The 22,696-nt window shown below is 34.3% G+C and overlaps 2 protein-coding genes and 3 pseudogenes across 4 annotated transcripts; 3 read left to right on the top strand and 2 right to left on the bottom strand.

Annotated features, from left to right (window-relative positions):
• Positions 1-1,048: 1,048 nt before the first annotated feature.
• Positions 1,049-2,283, top strand: LOC145567303 (glutathione S-transferase U9-like; annotated as a pseudogene). The gene is made up of 2 exons (XR_014095548.1): positions 1,049-1,453; positions 1,716-2,283. The product of XR_014095548.1 is annotated as a glutathione S-transferase U9-like (transcript).
• A 1,630-nt stretch (positions 2,284-3,913) lies between these two features.
• On the top strand, positions 3,914-5,374 carry LOC145566191 (glutathione S-transferase U9 pseudogene; annotated as a pseudogene).
• A 441-nt stretch (positions 5,375-5,815) lies between these two features.
• On the bottom strand, positions 5,816-7,750 carry LOC145568443 (monolignol oxidoreductase AtBBE-like 13 pseudogene; annotated as a pseudogene).
• A 6,637-nt stretch (positions 7,751-14,387) lies between these two features.
• Positions 14,388-17,455, bottom strand: LOC145568442 (uncharacterized). Its single transcript, XM_081627863.1, has one exon. The coding sequence runs from the start codon at positions 16,993-16,995 to the stop codon at positions 14,719-14,721; it is 2,277 nt and encodes a 758-aa protein (XP_081483989.1). The 5' UTR covers positions 16,996-17,455; the 3' UTR covers positions 14,388-14,718.
• Positions 17,456-18,534: 1,079 nt separating this feature from the next.
• Positions 18,535-22,490, top strand: LOC145568440 (uncharacterized). Of its 2 annotated transcripts, XM_081627862.1 has the most exons (5): positions 18,535-18,803; positions 19,805-20,437; positions 20,535-20,633; positions 21,051-21,439; positions 22,094-22,490. In XM_081627862.1, the coding sequence occupies exons 1-4, from the start codon at positions 18,654-18,656 to the stop codon at positions 21,399-21,401; spliced, it is 1,233 nt and encodes a 410-aa protein (XP_081483988.1). In that variant the 5' UTR covers positions 18,535-18,653; the 3' UTR covers positions 21,402-21,439; positions 22,094-22,490. The 2 variants fall into 2 exon arrangements, with proteins under 2 accessions (XP_081483988.1, XP_081483987.1); XM_081627861.1 differs by lacking the exon at positions 22,094-22,490 and having other exon boundaries at positions 21,051-21,765.
• The last annotated feature ends 206 nt before the right edge of the window (positions 22,491-22,696 follow it).

Here is a 22,696-nt window from a genome sequence, read left to right as displayed (position 1 = left end):
TATAAAAAAATAAATCAAAATCAGCTAATAAAAGATTAGTATAATGAGCCCGTACTTTTTGTAGTACACAAGTCTATTAAGAAAAATGTATGAAGACTTTTTTAAAAAAAAATAAATGAAAAATAAATTTGTAGTGTACAAGTCTAATAAGAAAAATACTCCGTATATGTGTGAAACTTATTACATGCACTAGCTAGCTTATTATATACACTATCTAGCTACATATATAGCTAGGGATGGCAATTCAGTCTGAATTCAACCCTATTCCGCCTCGATTTGAGGGAAAAAAAATCTATTGTGAATCCAAGAAAAAAGTAATTTGAGTCCGACTTCGTTAACGGAGTCAGATCCTGCAAAAAATTCGAGATAAAAAATCCGACTTCGACGGATTATTTGACTTCGATGGATTGTGAAATTGGTTGTGGGTTGTGATGGTAGTGGGTGTGGGTGTGGGTTGCAAAGGCCCAAATAGCCCAATTTCTCGCAGTATATTGAATAACCGAAAAAAAACTCGGAGTTGGAGTCGAAGGCCAATTATTGAAGTTGGAGTCGGATTCGAAGTCAGATTTAGCCTCCGACTTCATGTAGGGTCAAAGTCGAATTTAGCATAATCCACTGCGAGTCCGACCTGTTGTCATACCTATTTATAGCAGACTTACAAGTAGGTGAGATATGCGTAATTACTAAGAGTATTTTTATAACGGTTCTTTCCACATAATATTAAAACTTTGGCGGAACTTAATTTTTTGAATCAATAAATGTCCATGCAGCCATGCTGCATTTCTTTAGAAAAAAGAGAGGTTATAATGTCTGATAAGAAGTTGGTGCGTAATGCGTTAGCCGTTAGTTTCATGTGGAGGATTGCGGAGCATAATATTGTACATTTTCACTACGTGGATTGGTTACTCAATGCAAAATTTGTGGACAATAGATGGCCAAGATTACATGTTGTCGGTTGCAATTCAATTTTATGGATGAAAATAAAACCTACTATAATTAATTATCGACCCACCCATATCATAATTGTCACGTTCATAAAGCATCAAGCATATATCATAGTTTAACAATCAAATTATAATTACCAAATTTCTTTTTTTTTTTTTACAAAAAAAAAAATTAAACCAAAAAATTATGGCAGAGACAAAGGATGTGAAGTTGCATGGAATGTGGGCAAGTCCTTGGGTTAGAAGGGTAACAATTGCCCTTAAAATTAAGGGTATACCCTATGAATACTTTGAGGAAAACTTGAAAAACAAGAGTCAATTGCTCCTTAAGTATAATCCAGTTAAGAAGTTGGTTCCAGTTCTTGTTCATCAAGGTAGGCCTATTCCTGAATCTTTGGTCATTCTTGAATATATTGATGAGACTTGGACAAGTTCACCAAAACTCTTACCTTTTGATCCTTATCATCGAGCCAAAGTTCGGTTTTGGGTCAATTTTTATCGATCTTCAGGTACTTATACTTAATATGTTTGTGTTTAACTTATTGTGTAGCATTATTAGTACAATGTTGCATTTTAACCTAGATTGATTGTTTTATTTTGTTGAACCACCCTCAACATTATAGAGCTCATTTCGTAATACATTAAACTAAACTTTCATGTTAATCAATGCCTAATGTTGACAAATGGCGAGCAATATTTCTAATTATACTTGGGTGAAAATTTTAGAATCACGTAAGATTGGCGAGTGACTAATTATGTATGCGTGTACAGATATTTGAGAAACTTCGGGATGTTGTCAAAGCCCCCAACGATGATGAAGAGGACAAAATCATCAAACAAATCCAAGAAAATATGAACAAATTGGAAGCAAATGTGAAGGATTTATATTCAAAAGGTACACATGTTAGTGGTGAAACCATAGATATCTTAGACATTTTAATCATCACTTTGTTGCCAATAATTAATGGTGTTGAAGAGGCTATTTCTATCAAATTCATACACCCTGAAAATTTTCCCTTGGCTTTTTCATGGATGAAATCCGGTGATGGAGTTCCAGCTGTTCAAGAATCTGCTCCAAATCATGAAAACTTGGTCAAGTTTCTAAGAAAACTTAGACAACTATTTAGAAAAGTGTAATTTTCTCCAATTTTATGTTCTACGGAGTACTTTATTTTTATTATCAAGGAGGAAAGATTTTGATTATATGTTAGTTAATTGCGTATTAATTAAATTAAATTGTTGTTGTATATCTGTAACACTTTGTCACGTCTCTAAGAAGCATTATGTCTAGACCGATAATAGAAGGAGAAAAGAACATCAAGAACTACGTCAAGATGAATTTGAACATTCTATGGAAAAACATGAAGGTTAATTATTTTTACATGCAATATGAGGATGCTAGACATATTGCTTAGTCCTTCACCACACTCCATCCCTTGAATAGAAGGCAACCTCAATACGAAGTAAATGGAATCCGGAAAATAACCATTGATATTGTCAAGGATGGCATCTATTTGAGGCCTCGCAATTGTAAAAGGTGAAGAAGAACCCATGAAACAATGGATATTGGATATGACAAAGGCCTTGTTTGGGTAAAGAGCTTTTTGAAAAGCTTGAGCACTATTAGAAGTTTGACCATTTTAAAAAGCTAATTTGGGTGTTTAATAAGTAGCTTAATTAAAGAGCTTTTTGGGTCCAAAAAGCTCATAATAAAAGCTTTTTGCAATTAGCTTATTGAACAATTAGCTTTTTAGGTATTAAATACATTAAAATGGCTAATAATAAAAAGCTATTTACCAACACTTTTAGGCCCTATTTAGTTCACCTTATATTTGCTTATCTGAACTTATCTGATCTAGTCTAATCTAATCTGGTATGGTCTGATATGGTCTAATCTGAACTGATTTGAATGTCAGATTTGACCAAACTTTAACCTTAAATATACGATAATCTATACGGAAAAAATATATCAAGCAGGGTCTTGTTAGATTCGTAATAATGTGTATTTTATTAATATGTAATTTTCAGTATTTTTTTTAACTACGAAATTAAAGATATTTAGCGATAAAAAACTACACATAAAACGATGATCTGATCTGAACTTATTTTTTCTGATCTGATCTGAACTTATTTTTTTTGAAATAAGTAAAAGTAAGGTAAACTAAACAAGGCCTTACATAATCAGGTGTTTACAACTAGCTAGTCAAATAAGCTAGTATAATCAGCTAGTCAAACTTGTAAATACAATCAGCTAATCACCAAACAGGGAAAAAATCCTGCAAAATCTAGCTAATTCCTCAGATCATCACTATTTTGACATTTTACACTAGAATTTCCTAAATGGCTTAATCAAAGTGATGAACTTACGAAAGATTATATTGTTGATTACTAAATTATTGAGGAGGAGAGGAATAGAGATAGAGAGCAGTGGGGTTGCAAGTTGAAAAACTTAACAAACAAACAAAGAGATAATCTTTTAAGGACACCATCTTTTAGTATTTTCTCTATCTCAAAATAAATGATCTGACATCATCAAACTTGGTATACATGTCAATGCATTAGTTTTTTGTCTCTAAAAAATTGTCACATATACACCATCCGTCCCAAAATACTCGACACGTTTGACATTTTTTTCATTATTTATATACTGTCTTTGACCATAGTTTTCTAATAATATATCAAAAACAAATTGATATCAAATTGAAGGGACAAGTTGGTGCAGCACAATATATTTGACAATATTGATTGGTTGCTCAAATACAATCATGTGGACAGGATGGCCAAGGTTAATCTTGTCAGATACAGTATTATCTCATGGGCTCATGGCCCCCTTTTAGGTAAGCCTAACTTTGGCCTCTACCCACCTAGTTATATCTACCAATATCAAAATTGTCACGTTCATAAAACATCAAGCGAAGCATATAATCTATAGTTTCATATACCAAGTATAATAATATTAGAAAAAAATTATGGCAGAGACAAAAGCAGAGGTGAAGTTACATGGCATGTGGGCAAGTCCTTGGGTTAGAAGGGTAACAATTGCCCTTAAAATTAAGGGTATATCCTATGATTACTTTGAAGAAGACATGAAAAACAAGAGTCAATTGCTCCTTAAGTATAATCCAGTTAAGAAGTTGGTTCCAGTTCTTGTTCATCAAGGTAGGCCTATTCCTGAATCTTTGGTAATTCTTGAATATATTGATGAGACTTGGACAAGTTCACCAAAACTCTTACCTTTTGATCCTTATCAACGAGCCAAAGTTCGGTTTTGGGTCAATTTTATCGATCTTCAGGTAATTATACTTAATATATATGTTTGTTGTTTAAATTATTGTGTAGCACTATTAGTACAATGTCGTATTTATAACCTAGATTGATTGTGTTATTTTGTTGAACCACACTCAACATTATAGAGCTCATTTCTTAATACATTCAGCTAAACTTTCATGTATGCCTAATGTTGACAAAAATGACGTTCAATATCTCTAATCATGTATTGGTGAAAAAATTAGAATCACATAAGCTTATAAACCTCGATGAGCTAATCCTTATATTATCAATCTATTATATGATGAAATTTATAAAATCTTGGTTCATGTAACGGATCTACAATTACCGAGTCACAAATTATGTATGTATGTAAGTGTGTACAGCTATTTGAGAAACTTCGGGAGGTTGTCAAAGCCCCCAATGATGATGAAGAGGACAAAATCATCAAAGAAATCCAAGAAAATATGAACAAATTGGAAGCAAATGTGAAGTATTTATATTCAGGAGGTACACATGTTAGTGGTGAAACCATGGATATCTTAGACATTTTGATGATCACTTTGTTGCCAATAATTAATGGTGTTGAAGAAGCTTTTTCTATCAAGTTCATACACCCTGAAAATTTTCCCTTGGCTTTTTCATGGATGAAAGCCGGTGATGGAGTTCCACTTGTTCAAGAGTCTGCTCCATTTCATGAACACCTGGTCAAATTTCTAAGAAAACTTGGACAATTTTTTAGAACTACTACTACTTAATTTTCTTTAACTCCACATCAATTTTATGTTCTAATTCATCTTTATGATCAAAGAAAGAAATTTGACAAGGTGTACGTCAATTACGTATTTAGTACATTATCAACTTGATAGCTTAAGCTGCTTTGGTAAAAAAGATCAAAAAAAAAAAAAAAAAAAAGCAGTTGTTGGGATTGGATTTGAGTGTGTTATTTAAATTAATTTTGAATCAGTTCAGCTCCATTCATTTAAGTTATATTCGTGTCTATTATTACTTGGTTTCTATGAAATATTATTCAATATTAGACACTCGTTATAAAGGTCGAGTCATTTAATGTTAGGTACAGTCCGGATTTGAGTTGGAAAATCCAGATTCCAGATCACCACATGGATGTAGGATATGGAAACAATGCTACCAATTCTGAATGATTGTATGAGCATATTTCCTTGATTTTTGTGAGGAAACAGATGATTAATTTAAGACCAATATTGTACTACTACATAATAATGCACTAGCATATTGGTGTAGTAGTCTTACTATGGGAAGAATCATTTGAAAATGATTGTTATCAAAACCCAATGATTCAAAACCTAAGCCATTTTCTGATATTCATCATCAGAACAATGATTAGCAGTTCAGTATACCAAAAGATATTTAATCATGAATTCATGATTGTCAGGATCTTGTTCATAATGTACTAGTTTCACTTAAACTATATGCTAAGAAATAGTAACGTATGAATCAATCAAATTTTCGATATAAAACTAATTTAATTACATTTTATAACCAGATACAGAGCATGCTCTGGCCCTGTGATCTTTAAAGTTTTGGCTTAAGATATTATATCGTATTTAGAGACGATGTTCCACACAAAAAACTTGATTTCATTAGCAAACACAACACTTCATACAAAACTACAAGCCCTCGACTTATGCGTGCTTATGCACAATATTGCACATGACTAATCACACTAAATGACTAGTACAAACAAAAACAACTACCAGTTCTTTTGTTATTAGAAATACACATCACCTGTTATCAACATCAGAGAATAAATTAGTTACTATAAGACTCGAGACTATGATTGCAAAGCTTAATTTTCGCTAACTAGCACCCCTTCCCCTTGTGATGCTTTCCAAGTTTATGAAAGTGAATTTTTTTATCCTTTTTCGTTTTCCTATTGGGTGACGAAAGTGGAGGAATACTCTGCTCATGCCTAAAGAAGTTCTCTGGATCGAATTTCGTCTTGATTTTCACCAACCTATCGAAGTTATTCTTGTAAAACTTCAAACCCCAAGCGCGAGCCTCATTCACATTAGTATTACCATCCTTGTTCATCCCTAAATCGAGATCCCTATAGTTAACATAAGCTTCCCTAGGGTTCTTAGACACATAAGGCTCCATAAATTGATACAAGTCCCTAATCCAAGCCATGCTTGATTTCGCGCTAACCTCACCATCCATCCAAGTTGCAACATACTGGATCTTGTAGATAGTCCCCTTCCTATGAGGGAACGGGGTGTCAGACTCTGGTACCCTACTCATCATCCCACCGTAAGGATTCCATATCATGATGTAGCTTTCTGCCTCCATCAACTTCTTCCATAGTCCTTCAAGCCCGGCCTCAGGGATTGGTTCCCTAACGAAATCTGACTTGGCCTTAAAGTAGTTCCTAAACAAAGGTTTTGCTTGGAGCAAAACATCAGTGCTAGTCCCGGTAGGGTACCCTCCAATATAGACAACTGACTCGATCCAACTCATTTCATTGCAGTCTTGTTTAGTCAGGCCTAATTCAGGGAAAGTTTGGGCCATGGACCTAAGCAACTGATTCACGCTGCCTAAATACAGCGCGTTAAATAAGGCTTGTACAGTCTTCTGAGTGGTGTTAGGGACTGTACCAGGCATGATTTCTACCCTGATGAATAGATTTTCATCAAGTTTATCAGCTGCCACTTGCTGCCACTTAGTCAAGAGCTTTGTCAAACCTTGGTCTAGCGTTTTTACGACTGTAAAAGTTGTTACAGTCTCAGGAACAGGTACAAGTTTAACCTTCCATGCTAAAATTACCCCAAAACTACCACCACCAGCACCTCTGACAGCCCAAAATAGGTCCTCCCCCATTGATGCTCGGTCGAGGATCTTCCCGTTAGGATCCACCAGCCGAACATCAATCACATTATCAACTCCTAGACCATATTTTCTCATCATAGAGCCATAAGCTCCACCAGTAATATGACCACCTATACCCAAACTGGTGCACAGTCCTGCAGGAAAACCGTGCACCTTACTCTGCTCAGATATCCTATAGTAAAGCTCCCCGGTCGTAGCCCCGGCCTCAGCCCACGCACTGTTATCGTCGATATCAACTATAACAGACCGCAGTTTTGACATATCAATAACAACAAATGGATCACCCATCTCAGAGGCATAAGAAACACCCTCATAGTCGTGCCCCCCGCTACGTACCCTTAGCTGAATCCCAAGCTTTTTGGCACATACAACAGCAGCTTGTACATGGGATTCGTCTAAGGGCATGTAGATCAGCTGTGGTTTTTCAACTGAAGGTAACAAATACCTTAAGTTATTCGCAGTCGAATTGAGTATAGCAGTGAAGGAATTATTGTTAGGAGTGAAACATGATGTAGGAAATGGGTTGGGTGGACTAATGTTCTTAGAAAGACAATGAAGAAAATTAGCTTGGACATCATTTGAATATGCTAAAGATGAACAAAGTGAGAAAATTAGGAGCAATGTTAGTGGAATAACACTACTAAAAAAGCCCATGATTTTATTCTATGATATGATCTTAGCTTATGTATTTTTTGAGGGAGAAGTTGTGAATAAAATTGGTTATGGTAAGGTAGTATTTATATGAGTTTTATGATGACTTTTAATTGAGGTAATGCAGTCGTCATGCTTTGATTATTATTACATTGGTGTTTAAATTTGTGTTTTATAGTCAATGTTATGAAAAAGTTGTGAAAATGGAAAAAATGGATGGAGTTGCATGTATGTCCACTTTAAAGTGGGGATTGTAGGATAAAATTTGGTCAATAGTTTATACAGTGGTAAAGAGTGATTCTAATCATGGGTTGTAATAATATTGTGATTAATAAGATAAGAAAATTTGGAGCGCAAATTTTCCCACAATTTAGGCCACAATCTTGAAGCCTCCAATTCAACTTTGCTATTAAGTTCCAGACTATTATGTCAATTGTAAAGTGTTGTCGATTAATCATTTCATTTATTTAGATATGGAGGGAGTTTTTTTTTTTTTTTTTTTTTTTTTTTTTTTTTTTTTTTTTTTTTTTTTTTTTGGTTTATTTGCTTTGATAATTCTAATTATATTTTATGTTATTTTCTCTTAATTTTAGTATTCTTTGTAAGTTTTTTTAATAACAAATTCGTCTCACTTGCCAATGTTATTATTTTCACATTGGTTGAATTGCATGCTTTTGTGTACCCAAATTTACTCCATTATTATATTATTGCAATTCTTTTTTATTTGTTGATTATTCTTTTCCAACTTTACAACAATTATCAATTCTTTGAGCAGTGTCAAAGAAATCGGATAGGCTTTCATTGCACAAGTTCAAGTGAGATATTCAAACCCCTTCGATGAATGATTATTGTCATCATACTACAAGACTATAAAAGTCATGCAGAAGTGTTAGATTTTATGATGTAAATTTGTTATATTAAATACATAATTGATCAAAGTTTATGTTTATTGTAGTAATCATATAAATATCATTGGAAATCAAAGAAAAAGATTTAGATAAAATTAAGAATATAATAGTGCAGAAGGTGAGTGTAAATCCACAACTAAATTAAGTAATGGCCTAATAAATAATTTTATACACTTGCTAGTATTATATATGTTGATCCCATGCGTTGAAGACAAGAGATTATGGCATAATTAACCTTTGAGGTTTCTTGGGGTTGTAATTTTGCAAGTTCTTATCTATAAAACATTATCATAATTTGATGCTAATTAAACTAGATAAAGTTGTAATTAGTGGAAGTTGGTTTAAGAGATTCCCTAATTCTTAATTATTTCCAAGCATTCATTAATTTAGATTATAGTATCTACCTTATTTTTGGACCATTGTCATGTGCACAAACTCCACTTATTATTCTCCCTTTACAAGTTCACGCTAATCACCCAAAAAGTTACACCAATACTATTGTTAATGCAAAATTATCTATGTGATGTTTCTTGCTAATTATGTTGTTGGTTGATTGATGAACTAATAAAAAAGTTACGTGCACCAAAAAATATTACTAACAGTTAGCTAAATAAGGAAGTTATTCTAGTTTATTAAGCACATCGCTGTTTGATGGTAATACGTACAAATGAATGTAGCTTTTTGTAGGGCTAATATATATATTATATGGTCATATGATTAATTATTTGATTTTCAATTATATGAAGTGGAAATGTGGAATTACATGATAAGACCAGGAGCCGTGAATCCCCCAATTAACTTTAAAAAGATAATTCTAGAGAAATTCAGGTGTCATATACATAAAATGAATCCGTTAATCTGCTATGCATGCGATGTGTGTTACATTATTTCTAAATTTATAAGCATTGATTATTTTGAAAGAATAAGCCCATTTCATTTCACCTTATTTTTACCGAACTGAAATTATTTTTACTGAAATAAAAATATATTTGATGAACTTAAATTATTTTTACTAAAGTTAAATTAATTTTACTGAAGTGAAATTATTTTTACTGATTTTCTATTATATTCTTCTTTAAGAAAACTGAAGTTTACTAAACTGAAATTATTCTTACTGAACTGAAATTATTTTTACTGAATTGAACTTATTTTTACTGAACTGAAATTATTTTTACTTAATATTATTTTTCTTAAGGTGAACTGAACAGGGCCTAAGTGAAATTTTATAACATTAAATATTTTATGTGGATACTATTACCTCACTCCTAAACATACATATTGCATATCACAAATTTTTATATGCGGCCTGTTATACCGTGCGACAAGGGATAATTGAGTTTCTCGATCAAGGGTTACTTGAGTTTTCGGGGTTACTTAAGATTTTTGGTCAGGGGTTACTCGAGTTTCTATCAAGGGTTACTCGATTCACAATTTTTTGTATGCGGTCTGACCGAGAAACTCGAGTAACCGCTTACTGAAAAACTCGAGTAACCCCTGACTGAATAACCTTTAACCGAGTGAACCCCTCAAATAACCCCTGTCCAAACCCCTCGAGTAACCTCTGACCGAGTAACGCAAGTAACCTCTGACTGAAAAACTCAGATAACTCCTAACAATAAAAGTTCGAATAACCCCTGCCGTATGATGTGACCTGCTGCACCAAAATGTTGCTGATTACATAATAGAGGTTATTTTCTGTGGAAAAATAGTCGTGACTCGTGAAGTTTTATGTTCTTGCTCCTATATTATTATGCCTCATTTTTCTTTTGTTCTATTTTACTTTTTGTCATAGGGTTTTTTTTCCTACTTTTTTTTTTTTTTTCTTTTTTTTACAACCAATTTTTTACCCTCTTACCCCATAAATTCACCTTTTCACTAAATTTCTTTAATTTGATTTTCTTACATACACGTACCCAAAATTTTTAGCTTTGCCTCTTTTACTATATGGTAATATGTCTATAGTATTTTAGTGTATTGCACGGATCAAATAACCAATTACTTGTGTGTTGTTTTCCTCAAAAAAATTACTTGTGTGTTGTTGAAATATCAGATTTAAGATGTGTTGCATGCATACACGATAAGGTTCACACTAATTTAAAGCCAAAAACCACGGCAATTAGAAAAGAAAATTTGGGTGATAAGGGCTGATTGCAACTTATTAGCATTCATTAAGTGTGCTTGATAAGGTAAATTTATGTTCTCATGATTGAAGACAATAAGTCCATTAAGCCACCTTGATGAAGGGATTAAAGAGGTAATTATTGCACATAATCCAAGTGTACACTCATAACCAAACTTTGTAATTGATAAATTGATGAAATTTTTTTATAATCCAAAAAAATTAAAAAGTAAAAGGATGTGAAATGACTTAAACTTTTCATGGGTCCCAATCTTCCAAACATAGTCATAGGGTTAGACTTATAAAGGTGAATAAACTTGTTCGTTTTCCTAAGGGTGAGGGCCTAATATGTTTTACAAAAGCATGTTATTTTTAGGGAAAGATCAAACTTCAATAATACTCCTCACCTACTAAAGAAACTAAATTGATGTCTTTCACATTTATTCCCCCACAAGGAAGCTATGGTTGGCTTTATTATCTTCATGTAATTATAAATTTTAAAGTGTTACATTTTTATATTGGCAAAAATGTTAAAGAAAATAAATTTAGATCATTAAGATTGTGTTTATAACTTTATACCTTCACAACTTTGACTCAAATTTAATTAATGGTAAACATTGTCCCATGTTGTGTATTGTTATATTCTCGGCCTTTATGTTAATTTATTCACAATAATAATTTTACTTTGACATGTAGTTTAAAGATATTGTAGGGTTGAAATACGGACAATCCAAGAGAAAATATTATAATATAAAGTATAGTTAGTGTTCGATTTATTGTAGTTCTAAATTGAATTCAATTTGATATTATTAATCTACACCCTTAAAACTAAAAACAGAGTCCAAAATATGTTAGACATAGACAATCAAGAAAACAGTTAATGAAATTCGCTAAAGAACACAAACATAAATAGTCAAAATATAATTGGTTGTCAATGTCAACAAAAGATTTTGGATACCTCTTTTCAAATGGGATGGTCCAAAATTGGTACTATACTTCAATTGATCAAACCCACCTAAATTGTTGTGCAGTAAAACTTTTAGGTGAAATACCAATAATTCATTCTTTGTATCAAGTTTTAACCATTTTTAAATAATTTATTAGAATGTGTTATGTGGACTAGTGGGAAATGGACAACAAATATAGGTCCATGTTACACTCTTGTAATAATTTGGTGCATCTTAAATTCCAAAATCATCAGCTTATCCGTTAAGCATGGGAGGCTCCCCCCACATGGAGCTGGAGAAAAATTGGTAAATACCATACTAGTATAACTACCATTGAAGTATTGAACTATTGTACACCCTTTATTTCTCGGCAACCGTCTTTGGTATCTTTGTGTAATTTTTGAACAACTAAAAATAACTTCAAATTCGATTTTAGAATGCATAAGGTGTCATTTTTTTTACGGAGTATATATTTATAGGTGATGAAAAAGAAAACATTAAGACACCCTCTTTACTAGAGGATGGAACTCCTAACACGATTTTTTGTAGTGCATGTTACGTTTACTTTGTGTTACATTAATAGTATATAGTGATACATCATACATTTATTATAGAATGTTCGTTACAATATAGGAGTAACTCTTACTCCGTATAAAGCAGACTTTGACGAAGCAAAGCATCTGCCATCTGAAAATGCACTAGCTTGAGTGAAATTTAGGGTGAAAGAAGTTCGATGGCAACTTTCAAAAAAGTAAAGTCTTTCTTTTTTAAATAAAATGTTTAGAAAAAGAAAATCTTGAAGTCTTCTAAAGTTTCAACTAACAAAGTCATCCAGTGGACAACGTGTGGAATTAAGAAAAAAAATATCATGGAATTAAGTAATTTTTAAAGAAAATAAACCTCAATTAAAGTTGAATCTTAAGGTTGTTTTCCATGTTCAAATTAAAATTTGATGTTTTGGTCAAAAAGTATGTTCTAATGTTATAATTTTGGCTTTTAATGAAAGATTAAGCTTAATGTCTATGATTATTATGGCTCAATGGGTTGCCATTGTAAAATGGTTACATCCTCAAAGTCAGTCACCTAAGAATATGTCATGATTTGATGTGATTTTACCGCAGCTCATCATGCCAGATTGCCCGGATGCTTACTCTATGCATGTTTTATTACTGACCTTTGTTGGCCTAGTACTCCCTCTGATCCACAAAATATCTAGTTGTGAAATACAATTGGAAACTAGCATTCTTTTCCGGTTTGAAGAGACAGGTTTAGTTTACTCTTCGAGAGAGCTTCATATATCTCGACACTACAGCCTTCTATCAAGAGCTTGGCTGTGTAGAACGTAATCATTTTTCCAAATAAATTTTGTAATAAAAGTATCTTTTAGACATGTAGTAGTCACTATTCAGAAAATTGTTTTGACTAAGCAAGTATAGCCTTACAAGGACTGAATTTTGCCCTAATTTTTTAAATTCTTAGCAAGTACTTTACAAAGTACTAGTTAATTCTGAAGTGTGGTAAGCAGTATTCAGCTAATTTATCCAATGCCCTAGAAATAGATAGCATACAATTAACACAACATAGAGTGATAGAATTATACGCATCTCGTCATGCAGATAGATATGAGCTTTTCCCTCTAGCATACCTGTATGGGTTGCTGCATCTGCTTAGGCTGCAGAACCCAAATTTGAATGTCTGAATCTGCTATGCTATCAATCCATGATGCTGCAGAGAATTTATAGTAACCTGATGATCTAACCCATGGAGATCAACCACTCTTCAACTATGAGTAGATTGTGCTTTCCTCCTGTTTGTTTCAACATGTTCTGGCAAACGGTCATATACATTTGACTGGTGAAAAGTTGAGCAAGGAATCTGACAAAAAAAAAATTATCAGATCGGGATAACAGGATAAATGAGATAATAGGGGAGAGAAAAAGAGAGGGGGCGGGGGGGGGGGGGGGGGGGGGGGGGAGGGAGGGGTGGGGTGGTGGACTTAAACCTTAAGGGCCATACAACAAAATTATTTCCACAACAATATGCAATGGGATTCAACCCACAAACTCATGGTTTGAGATAATAGTACCAAATGACCTCCCCACTGAACTTCCAGTCAATACTCCATAGGCTTGTGTGATTAGTCAAAACAGTCTTATAACACAGATTTTCCTTATTCCAAACTTATTTAGTAATACTCAAATGCACTTATGCTCAAAGCATCATGTACACAGAATGTAATTCTTGGAAGCAAACAGATTGATACAGCATTAGTTTCCAGCTTCCATATAGCCTCTGCATTCCAAAACTGGATCTCATTGTTGGATGGTAGCAGTCAGCATTAATTTCATATGACAATTCAACTTGAAAGAGAAATAAATTATAATCAGTAAATGTCCCTTATCAAATAGCAATTGACCATTTTCTTTTAAGAAGACACCATTAGTTCTAAAGTTAAACCATATTAGTAATTAGTATCCATCCAGCTGAACACAGGAAGAAAATAAAGCAGTGTACAATGCTATAAGCTTACTTAATAAGAGGTTATGGGAATCGGAAGCAACTTTAAGGGTCCAAATCATGGCAACCAGGTCCAACACAGACAATATATTCATCAAACTGGAAAGAAAATTCTAGAAGGGAATTCATGCACAAATGGCATTGTTAATATTTACCTATTTGAACATCTGCTGACTGCTACCATCCAACAATGAGATCCTTTCATGATAGCTAATGTCATGGTAACTTCTCCAAGGAAAAAAAATCAACCAATAAAAGACCTTCATACAAGGAAACGGCAGTCAATTATGGTTGCTGAATTTTGAAGATACAAGCAGAACAACCACAGCTAAAGAAGATATTATTAGATAACGAATGTTAGCATTACCCCCATCTTCATGATATAGCATTTCGTGTTCCAGGAGCATATGAAGGAAATTGTGCATAGGTTCCTATTGCAATCATCACATGACAATATCAAATGCTCAGGAATGTTCTGCTGGAAGACACTTCAGAAGCCTTCATGGAATAACTTTCCTCAATAGCTTTTTGTCTCGAACACCATCATATAGGAGTTCATATGTATAATAAGTTATATAGCTCTTCTTTAGCAAGTCCTCCACAATAATCTTTGGTGCAGCTATCTCCCTTTTCGTAGAGCTGAAAATACCCTCCACAATATCTGGAACAATACCTTCATGCACCATAATGTGGATAATTTTAACAGCTTCGTGGATCTTTTGTTTCAAGCAAAGACAATTGAGTACCCTTCCACATATTGTGAGTGATGGCGTAAATCCCTTCTCAATCTTCTTCAGGAAGAATTTGTAGCCAGCATCGTCATTACCCGCCTTGCAGAATCCATCTACTAATGCACGATAAGTATAACTGTCTGGAGGGCAGCCCTTCTCAATCATCTCATGAAAAAGCCTCTGAGCCATGTCCATATTCAGTCTTTCACCAAATGCATTGATCACAATGTTGTATGTTGCTGTAGTATGTGAAAGTCCATATTGTTGGTAAATCTTTCTGAAAAGCTGGTATGCTCCATCCAAATCACCCTTCTTGCAATAACCATTTATCAATGTGCCAAGAACTACAAGATCTGGCGTCAGACCCTTGCACCTCATTTCCGACAGCAACGCTAAGGCTTCATCTAGCTTATGAGCCTTGCAGAAGCTGTCTATAAGTATATTGTATGTAATACGGTTAGGGATGCACCCTTTTTCCACCATTGTTTCAAAAGTTCCCATCACAGCTTCAAATTTTGCAGCCTTGCAAAGCCCATCCAACAGAGTATTGTATGTAATCACATCTGGAGTAACACCATGATCCCACATTTTATCTACAAGTTCAATTGCCGTGTCCAACTTCAACTGTTTGCAGTACCCATCAATTAGAGTATTAAAAGTGAAAATGTCAGGTAAACATCCTCTTGCAATAGCATCATCCACCAGGTTATTCGCATCAGACAAGCAACCCATTTTGCATAGTCCATTTATCACTGTATTATATGTCCATATATTGGGGGAGCAACCAGCTCTCGCCATATCATTTATCATCTGTAATGCTTCAAGAATCAGACCCTGCTGAGATAGGCCTTTGATCAAAGTGTTGTACACAATAACTTTTGCCTTCAATCCCTTCGTCTCAGCCTCATTGAATATGACCATGGCTCTCTCAACATCACCATTCTTACATAAGCCATCAATTAAAGAGCAATATGTGTATTCATCAGGTGTAAATCCTCTGTATTTAGCATTATGGAGTACCATCTCTGCATTTTGTACCATGTCTAGTTTGCAGTAAGCATCAATGATGGAGTTGTATGTGAAAGAATCTGGATCAAACCCTTTATTAATCATTTGATGCAGATAGCGTTCAGCATGAACAGCCCCCGTATTTTTACATAGTGCACGTATCAGTAAGTTGTATGTCACTACATCTGGAGTAAAACCCTCAGTCATGATGTTATCCAGAAAACCAGTAGCTTCACTGACTGAATTATTCTCACAAAAGCCTTCAATAAAGATATTGAAAGTATACAAATTTGGTGAAGTCCCCCGCTTGAAAACCTTACTTAAAAGCCTTTGACTTTCTTGGACATCACCCTTCCTGCAGAGAACATGTATCAGCTTGTTAAATGTAAAAATATCAGGGCAAATTCCAAGGCTAAGCATCTGACACAACAACTTTGACGCTTCAACTCCATATTCTTGATCATAAAGACCACCAATGAGGGTACAATAAGCAACTGCATTGGCGTTGCACCCATGAGAAGGCATGTTCTTAAGAAGCCTCAAAGCAGCATTAAACTTCTCAGTCCTACAAAAATACTTAATCCTGATAGTATAGGTGTAAACATCAGGACAAATCCCTTTATCTCTTAACCTCAAATAAACTTTATGAGCTTGATTGAAGTAACCATGTTCAACCAAGATATTCATGATGGCATTATATGACATGACTGGCGGTTCACATTCGTAAAAATCCATCTTCTCAAACACATCAACAGCCTGTTGAAGTTTCCCTTTCTTTCCATAATTCTTCATGGCCCCAATGTACACTCCTTCCACAATCCTATTATCAATATCCATTCTCATATCCGAAAGCAAAGTCTCCATATCTTCAAACTTCCCATGTGAACCAAGCTTATCTATCATACATTTATATGTCAGCAAATTATGCTTAAACCCCTCCTCATTTTTAACTGCTTTAAACGTTTCGAGCGCCTTCAAAGGATCTTTCTGATGCTTTATAACAGCAGCTACATGTTTTGCTAATAATGGTCTACTCATTACAAAGAAAATCTCCCTAATCCCAAATTTCAAGCTACACCCTTTTTAACCATTCAAAACCAATACCATGAAACTGGGCAAAACAGAGCTACTGTCATTTCATCGAACAGGTGGTGGGCACAATTCCAAATAAGAAAAAGCAATAGAAATCACAATTAGCAATACCCAGAAGTTATTTCTTCGTGATTAGACATTCAATTGAAAGTATATAAATTAATTTTGGTAGAATATGGAGTTTTCGAGTTTAAAAATGATAAACAGACAGGTGAAAATTCAAAATTGAATCAGAAATTTAGAATGTACCTGGAATTAAGATAGTGAGGTTTATACCAATAAAAGAAAGTGGGTAATTGAATGAATGAAGCAAGATGAACTGAAATTAAATTAAAAAGGTGGAAATAGAAGTTCAATGCCGAGAGTGAGGCAGAGGTTAGAGAAAGCTTAGAAAAGGGAAACACAGAGTATACAACGGCAGAACTTATCGTTCAAACCAAACACATAAAATTGAAACCGGTTTATCTAGTAAATTGTTTAGCTAGTGACATTTTCGTAAAAATATCAACAAAACATTCCAATCAGCATGTATGGCTCCCATAAATATTGACTTATTTACGAAAATATCATGTTAATTGGGATATTTTGTTGATTTATTTACAAAAATATTTATCACCAAGATAAACTTGTATTTTCTCGGAGATGAGACCAATAAAATCGTTTTAACTAGTTAGTCTTATAGGATTTTTTTTCTATATATGGGAATTCTCCTAGGTATGAAAATAGAGTGGTATAAACTTCTAAAATTTTCCTTCTAGGGCCTTAAACATTTATTTGGGGAGCAAAATGTTAAGAAATTTTTTAAGTTATGGATTGAAAATCCCCTATTAACTTAAAACAAAGGTTAAAAAATAATATCCCTCTAATACTTTGACACTAAAAAGGTCGAAACAAGTAACAAGCACAATCAGCTATTAAAAAAAAAGTAACAAGCACAATCAACAAAGAAATTCATGTGAACTTAATGAACCAAACAAAACCACAAAAATCACGAGAATGTTTGAAGTCTATAACATTAACCAAGATATGAGACTTTGAGAAATTGAGCAACAGGGAAGCTTTTAAGTTTGTTCTTAGTTGTAGTGTACTCCGTATGTACAATGAAGATTGGAGAATAGGAGATGAAGGGAGCAAGCTTATTAATAAAGGATAATGGAATTAATTTGGGTATATATAAAAGGGTAATATAGTCTTTAGAATTAGTTTTTAAAATTTTATACTGTATTTAGTACTTGTGTATTTTTAATGCAATGAAATCATTTTGCTGAACTGAAATTAATTTTACTAAACTGAAATTTTTGAGAATTATTTTTGCTAATTCTCAATCATATTTTTTCTTTATAGTTACCAATTATTATTGAACTAGAATTAATTTTATTAAACTAAAATTATTATACCGAATAATATTATTTTTTGTAAAGGTAAAATTAACCGGGCCGGCTTGGACCAGGCTCAAGTTTATTTTTTAAACAAACCAGTACAATCTCTCCGCACATAAGCTGCACAACAACCAAAATCGCTAATCAACAACAAAACCTGTCACCGCCACCGCCACCGCCGTCGACGCCGCCGTCTCCGCCGCTTTAGGAGAGAGAAATTGAAGAATGGAGTCGTCGGGGCAATGGCTAGAGAAGGAATTGAATGAATTGTGCAAAAAAGTAGACACTCCTTTTGACTTCGATTCTGACATGATTTCCGGCCTCGTTTCTTACTGTGAATTTGCTCCTCCGCTCGACGCCAAAGAATACCTTGATGTAATTCCATCTTCTCTCTCCTCTCCTTTATTTCTTCCGTTTTTATCACTACTCTTTTCCCTGTGTAATTTTGGGGAAATTAACATTTTGTTCGTTAGCATTTTTTAAATTTTTATAATGGGGTGTTTCAATAATTGTACAATTGATTACTTTTATGATTTCTTATTGTTATTATGCTATGGTTTTATCTTGATTTGTGAAATTTTCTTGTAAAAACCTAATCTTGTTAATCAAAAAGCTAGAATGGGGGTTGTCAATGGATCTTTTGTTGATTGTGATTTGTGAACATGGGTTGATTAAGAAAAAGGTTTTGATCGTAGAAAATAATTTGCAAATTACTACAGAAATATGGAGATGGGTGTTTAAAGTATGTCGAAAGACTGGATTTGTTGTTTGTATTGCTTCAGTATGTCTGCATAGTTTACCAGAAATTGATTTTTTTTTTTTTTTTTTTTTTTTTTTTTTTTTTTTTTTTTTTTAAATTGAGGAAAAGAATGCATTGGAACATATGAACTGAATTCCAGATTGTCTGTTTATATTACTTGTTGATTTAGGCTTGAATTTCTTTGAGCATTGGAGAGGACACCATTAATGGTCTGGAATGGTATGAGAGTTTGGGGGTTGAGATTGTCAGTTTTGGCTAGAATGCATTGGAACATATGAACTAAATTCAACTCTCAAATCCCTCGTCTTAACTCTTGAAGTTGAATGGTCACCAAAAATAGATTGCTGGGAATGCAATCTTTTTAGAAACATTGGACATATACTGATAGACATTGTACCTGCATTGTAGTTTTTTCCAAATATCTAAGCTATCAGATGTCGGGAAAGCTCATGGAAGCAATTGTGTAGAGAGCTCTGAATTTTCTGATGAAATAGAGAATGAATTATTATTCTTAATTTGTTGATTACTGAGAATTTCTAATGTTGAAAGAAATAGATTGGTTGTAGCAAATGTTTAAGCTTCTCACTTAATATTTTTCATTTTGTGATGACTTCAGAACATCGTCGGTGAGGAAGCAGGCAAAACTGTCATACAAGAATACTTAAGACGAAGGGGCTACTCACAATCACCTGAAGCAATTGGTGCTTCTGCTTCCAAATTACAGGCGTATGTCAAGCCAAGTGCTGATGAAGGCTTGACCAGTGGAGCCAAGAAACCATCCAGGGCACAGAAAGAGGCTTCAGCTTCTAACAACCAAAATAGTAAGGTAAAAATAGAGGCTGCAGAGTCAGGAAACAGGCAACAAAATAACTCTAGAAAGAAAAAGGGTGGGAAGGTTATATCACTTGCAGAAGCTGCCAAGGGATCTATCGTATATCAGCAAGGCAAACCATGCTCTTGCCAGGCACGTCGACATAGATCGGTGAGCAACTGCTTATCTTGCGGTAAAATAGTATGTGAACAGGAAGGGGAAGGGCCTTGTAATTTTTGTGGGGCTCTAGTCCTGAAGGAAGGAAGTACATATGCTGGTTTGGAGGTGTCTGCAGTACCTGAAACGGAAGCTGAGGTAGCTGCAAATGCTTATGCCAAGAGGCTTGTTGATTTTGATCGGAATGCAGCTGCACGCACAAGTGTTATTGATGACCAAAGTGACTACTATGATGAGGGTAACAGCTGGTTGTCCATGGAGGTATATGATCAAATTTTACAGATACTTGTATAACCTGCCTCTTCATTCTACATGAATATGAATGCAGATTTTCATTGTATAATATATCCTTTTGCAGGAAAAGGAACTTTTAAGGAAGAAGCAAGAGGAGATTAAAGCAGACGAGGAAGCAAAACGAAAGAGAGTAGTTGTGGCTTTTGACTTGGTTGGCCGTAGGGTAAGTTGATCTCCCTTTAAATATATGATGAAATTTGGTTGATTTCTGCTGGCTTATCTTCTCAAGCTTATGGGGCAGATGGACATTTACCTAGCTACCCCTTTATGGTTCCTTTCAATTCTGAGATCAGGATTTCTTGTTCTTGTGGTGTCAATGACGTGGGATAATGGAATTGGTATTAGGTCAAAATTTGGTATCTTTGACCAGAATAGGTTGGATCTCTTGGGGGTTACCTTGGCCTCCAGGTAGGAGATTTTTTTGAATATATGCGGTTTTTGAAAAAAGTGAGAACCTACATAAGATGTGAACAATTTGGTGAAAGAAGCCTTACGTTATGTGTCTTCTCTTGAAGTACGCATAAGATGATTGCTTTCAAATGACACCTTTTCAATTGACTTGTATTATGTGTTTGCTTAGGTATTGTTGAACCAAGATGACACTTCAGAACTTGAATCTGGACTCAACATTCTAAGGCCACCTGATCAGAGAGAAGCAAGCCGAGTCAAACCAAATCCCACCCTTCAGGTGCAACCAGTTTTCATTGATCCCGGCCCTAGGGAAAAGCCTCTCAAGGACAAGCGCTCTACCAAAGGTCTAAACAAGGGACTGTGTTTGGAGATCAGTGGAAGGGTGCAACATGATCGCAGTGATTTCAAGCATTTTGTGGAGGAGCCTCTTGGATCTTCTTCAGCAAATGATTATTTGCAAGGGCAATCTTGGAATGGTGTCACACACATGGAAGATGATGCTGAGTGCTCTGCATACTAGGATTACATAGTGAGGTTTAGGCCCCTAACTGTACTATGGTATGAGCTCATTCTGTCTTTGAATACTTGTTTATCAATACAAGTGTATATTCTGTTGTCCTGGCAAATTTCTCCAGAAATTTACGGCATGTGCATATCTTAGTGTGCACCAAGTTAATATATCCATCCATCATGTATGAAACCGATTGCGAGGCCATTAGTCAAAGTCTTTCTGTCACATTTACCAATCTGTAGCTGTAATACCTGTAGCTGTATGGCTGTGTGAAGGTTTTTGCATTTCTCAGGTTTTGGTTTTGTTTTGCATCTGACCATTAATTACCAGTCATTGCATTCACTGAAAAAATTATAGTTCAGATGTTCGTATGATTGGTCTTGCAGTTAGTGTAGAAAAATATTACTTCCCCACAGTTGAAAATTTATTTACAGTTTCACTGTCATTTACTAAGTATTACTGTTTTTAATCTTCTTTGATTTGCCATTCCACGTAGGTCATCTTTTTTTCCCTCCAATTTGAAAATTTATTTTCAAATTCATTACCATAATTATTTAAATCTTAATATTTTAGCTGTCCTGATGACATACAGTATAAGAAAATGTGTAGCTCTAGTAGAATCAGGTTGAATATTAAAGGGAGGGTGTGTTATACCAGTAGTTCTTATGAGAATATGTGTTTTTTTCTTCGCAAAAAAGCAGGGCCTACCACTGAATTCCTTTTTCAGGATAGCCAATTGGATTGCAAGCCCTTGCGGGTAGGCATCAGACCGTTTGTGTGTGTGTATTAGTTTTGCTGAGTGACTCTTACCTTTCAAAGAATATTGCAAGGCCGACTTCTTGATTCTCTGGAAGCAAGTATATAAGCCTTGGACCACACTGATGAAGGTAGTAAATTGTAAAGGTTGCAGAAGAGCATGCTGGAACATGCAAAACTCAATATTGTGATACAGACTAGTCTAAGGATCGATAAGGAGTAGTGCTAGAACCTTTACATACACAGGTTTGTGGTATGATATTATCTTTCATTTCATGACCTAAGTTAATTTTAATTTGTTGTGTTAGTTTTCATCACTAACATGATGTATCCAAGTATGATTGTTATATAATGTGATATACGGGGAAGAATTGTATGACAACTTGTACAGTTTGTAGTAGATGCCATAAGATTTTAATAACCCCTAATATTAAACAGACCATTATCGTCTTGTGATTACAATAACACTCTCATCCAATAGAATTGGGTAGTACAAATACTAATTGATGTACTACATCTCTTTGGGGTAGTACTACTAATTTTTAAAT

Source organism: Chenopodium album, chromosome 11 (assembly GCF_948465745.1).
Source record: "Chenopodium album chromosome 11, dcCheAlbu1.1, whole genome shotgun sequence".
NCBI lineage: Eukaryota > Viridiplantae > Streptophyta > Magnoliopsida > Caryophyllales > Amaranthaceae > Chenopodium > Chenopodium album.
This window is presented reverse-complemented; position numbering and strand designations above follow the sequence as displayed.

Coding starts and splice junctions, on each gene's coding strand:
- LOC145568442 (XM_081627863.1), bottom strand. CDS start 16,995: ATGAGTAGACCATTATTAGCAAAACATGTAGCTGCTGTTATAAAGCAT.
- LOC145568440 (XM_081627862.1), top strand. CDS start 18,654: ATGGAGTCGTCGGGGCAATGGCTAGAGAAGGAATTGAATGAATTGTGC. Junction 18,804..19,804: donor ACGCCAAAGAATACCTTGAT/GTAATTCCATCT, acceptor TGATGACTTCAG/AACATCGTCGGTGAGGAAGC. Junction 20,438..20,534: donor ACAGCTGGTTGTCCATGGAG/GTATATGATCAA, acceptor ATCCTTTTGCAG/GAAAAGGAACTTTTAAGGAA.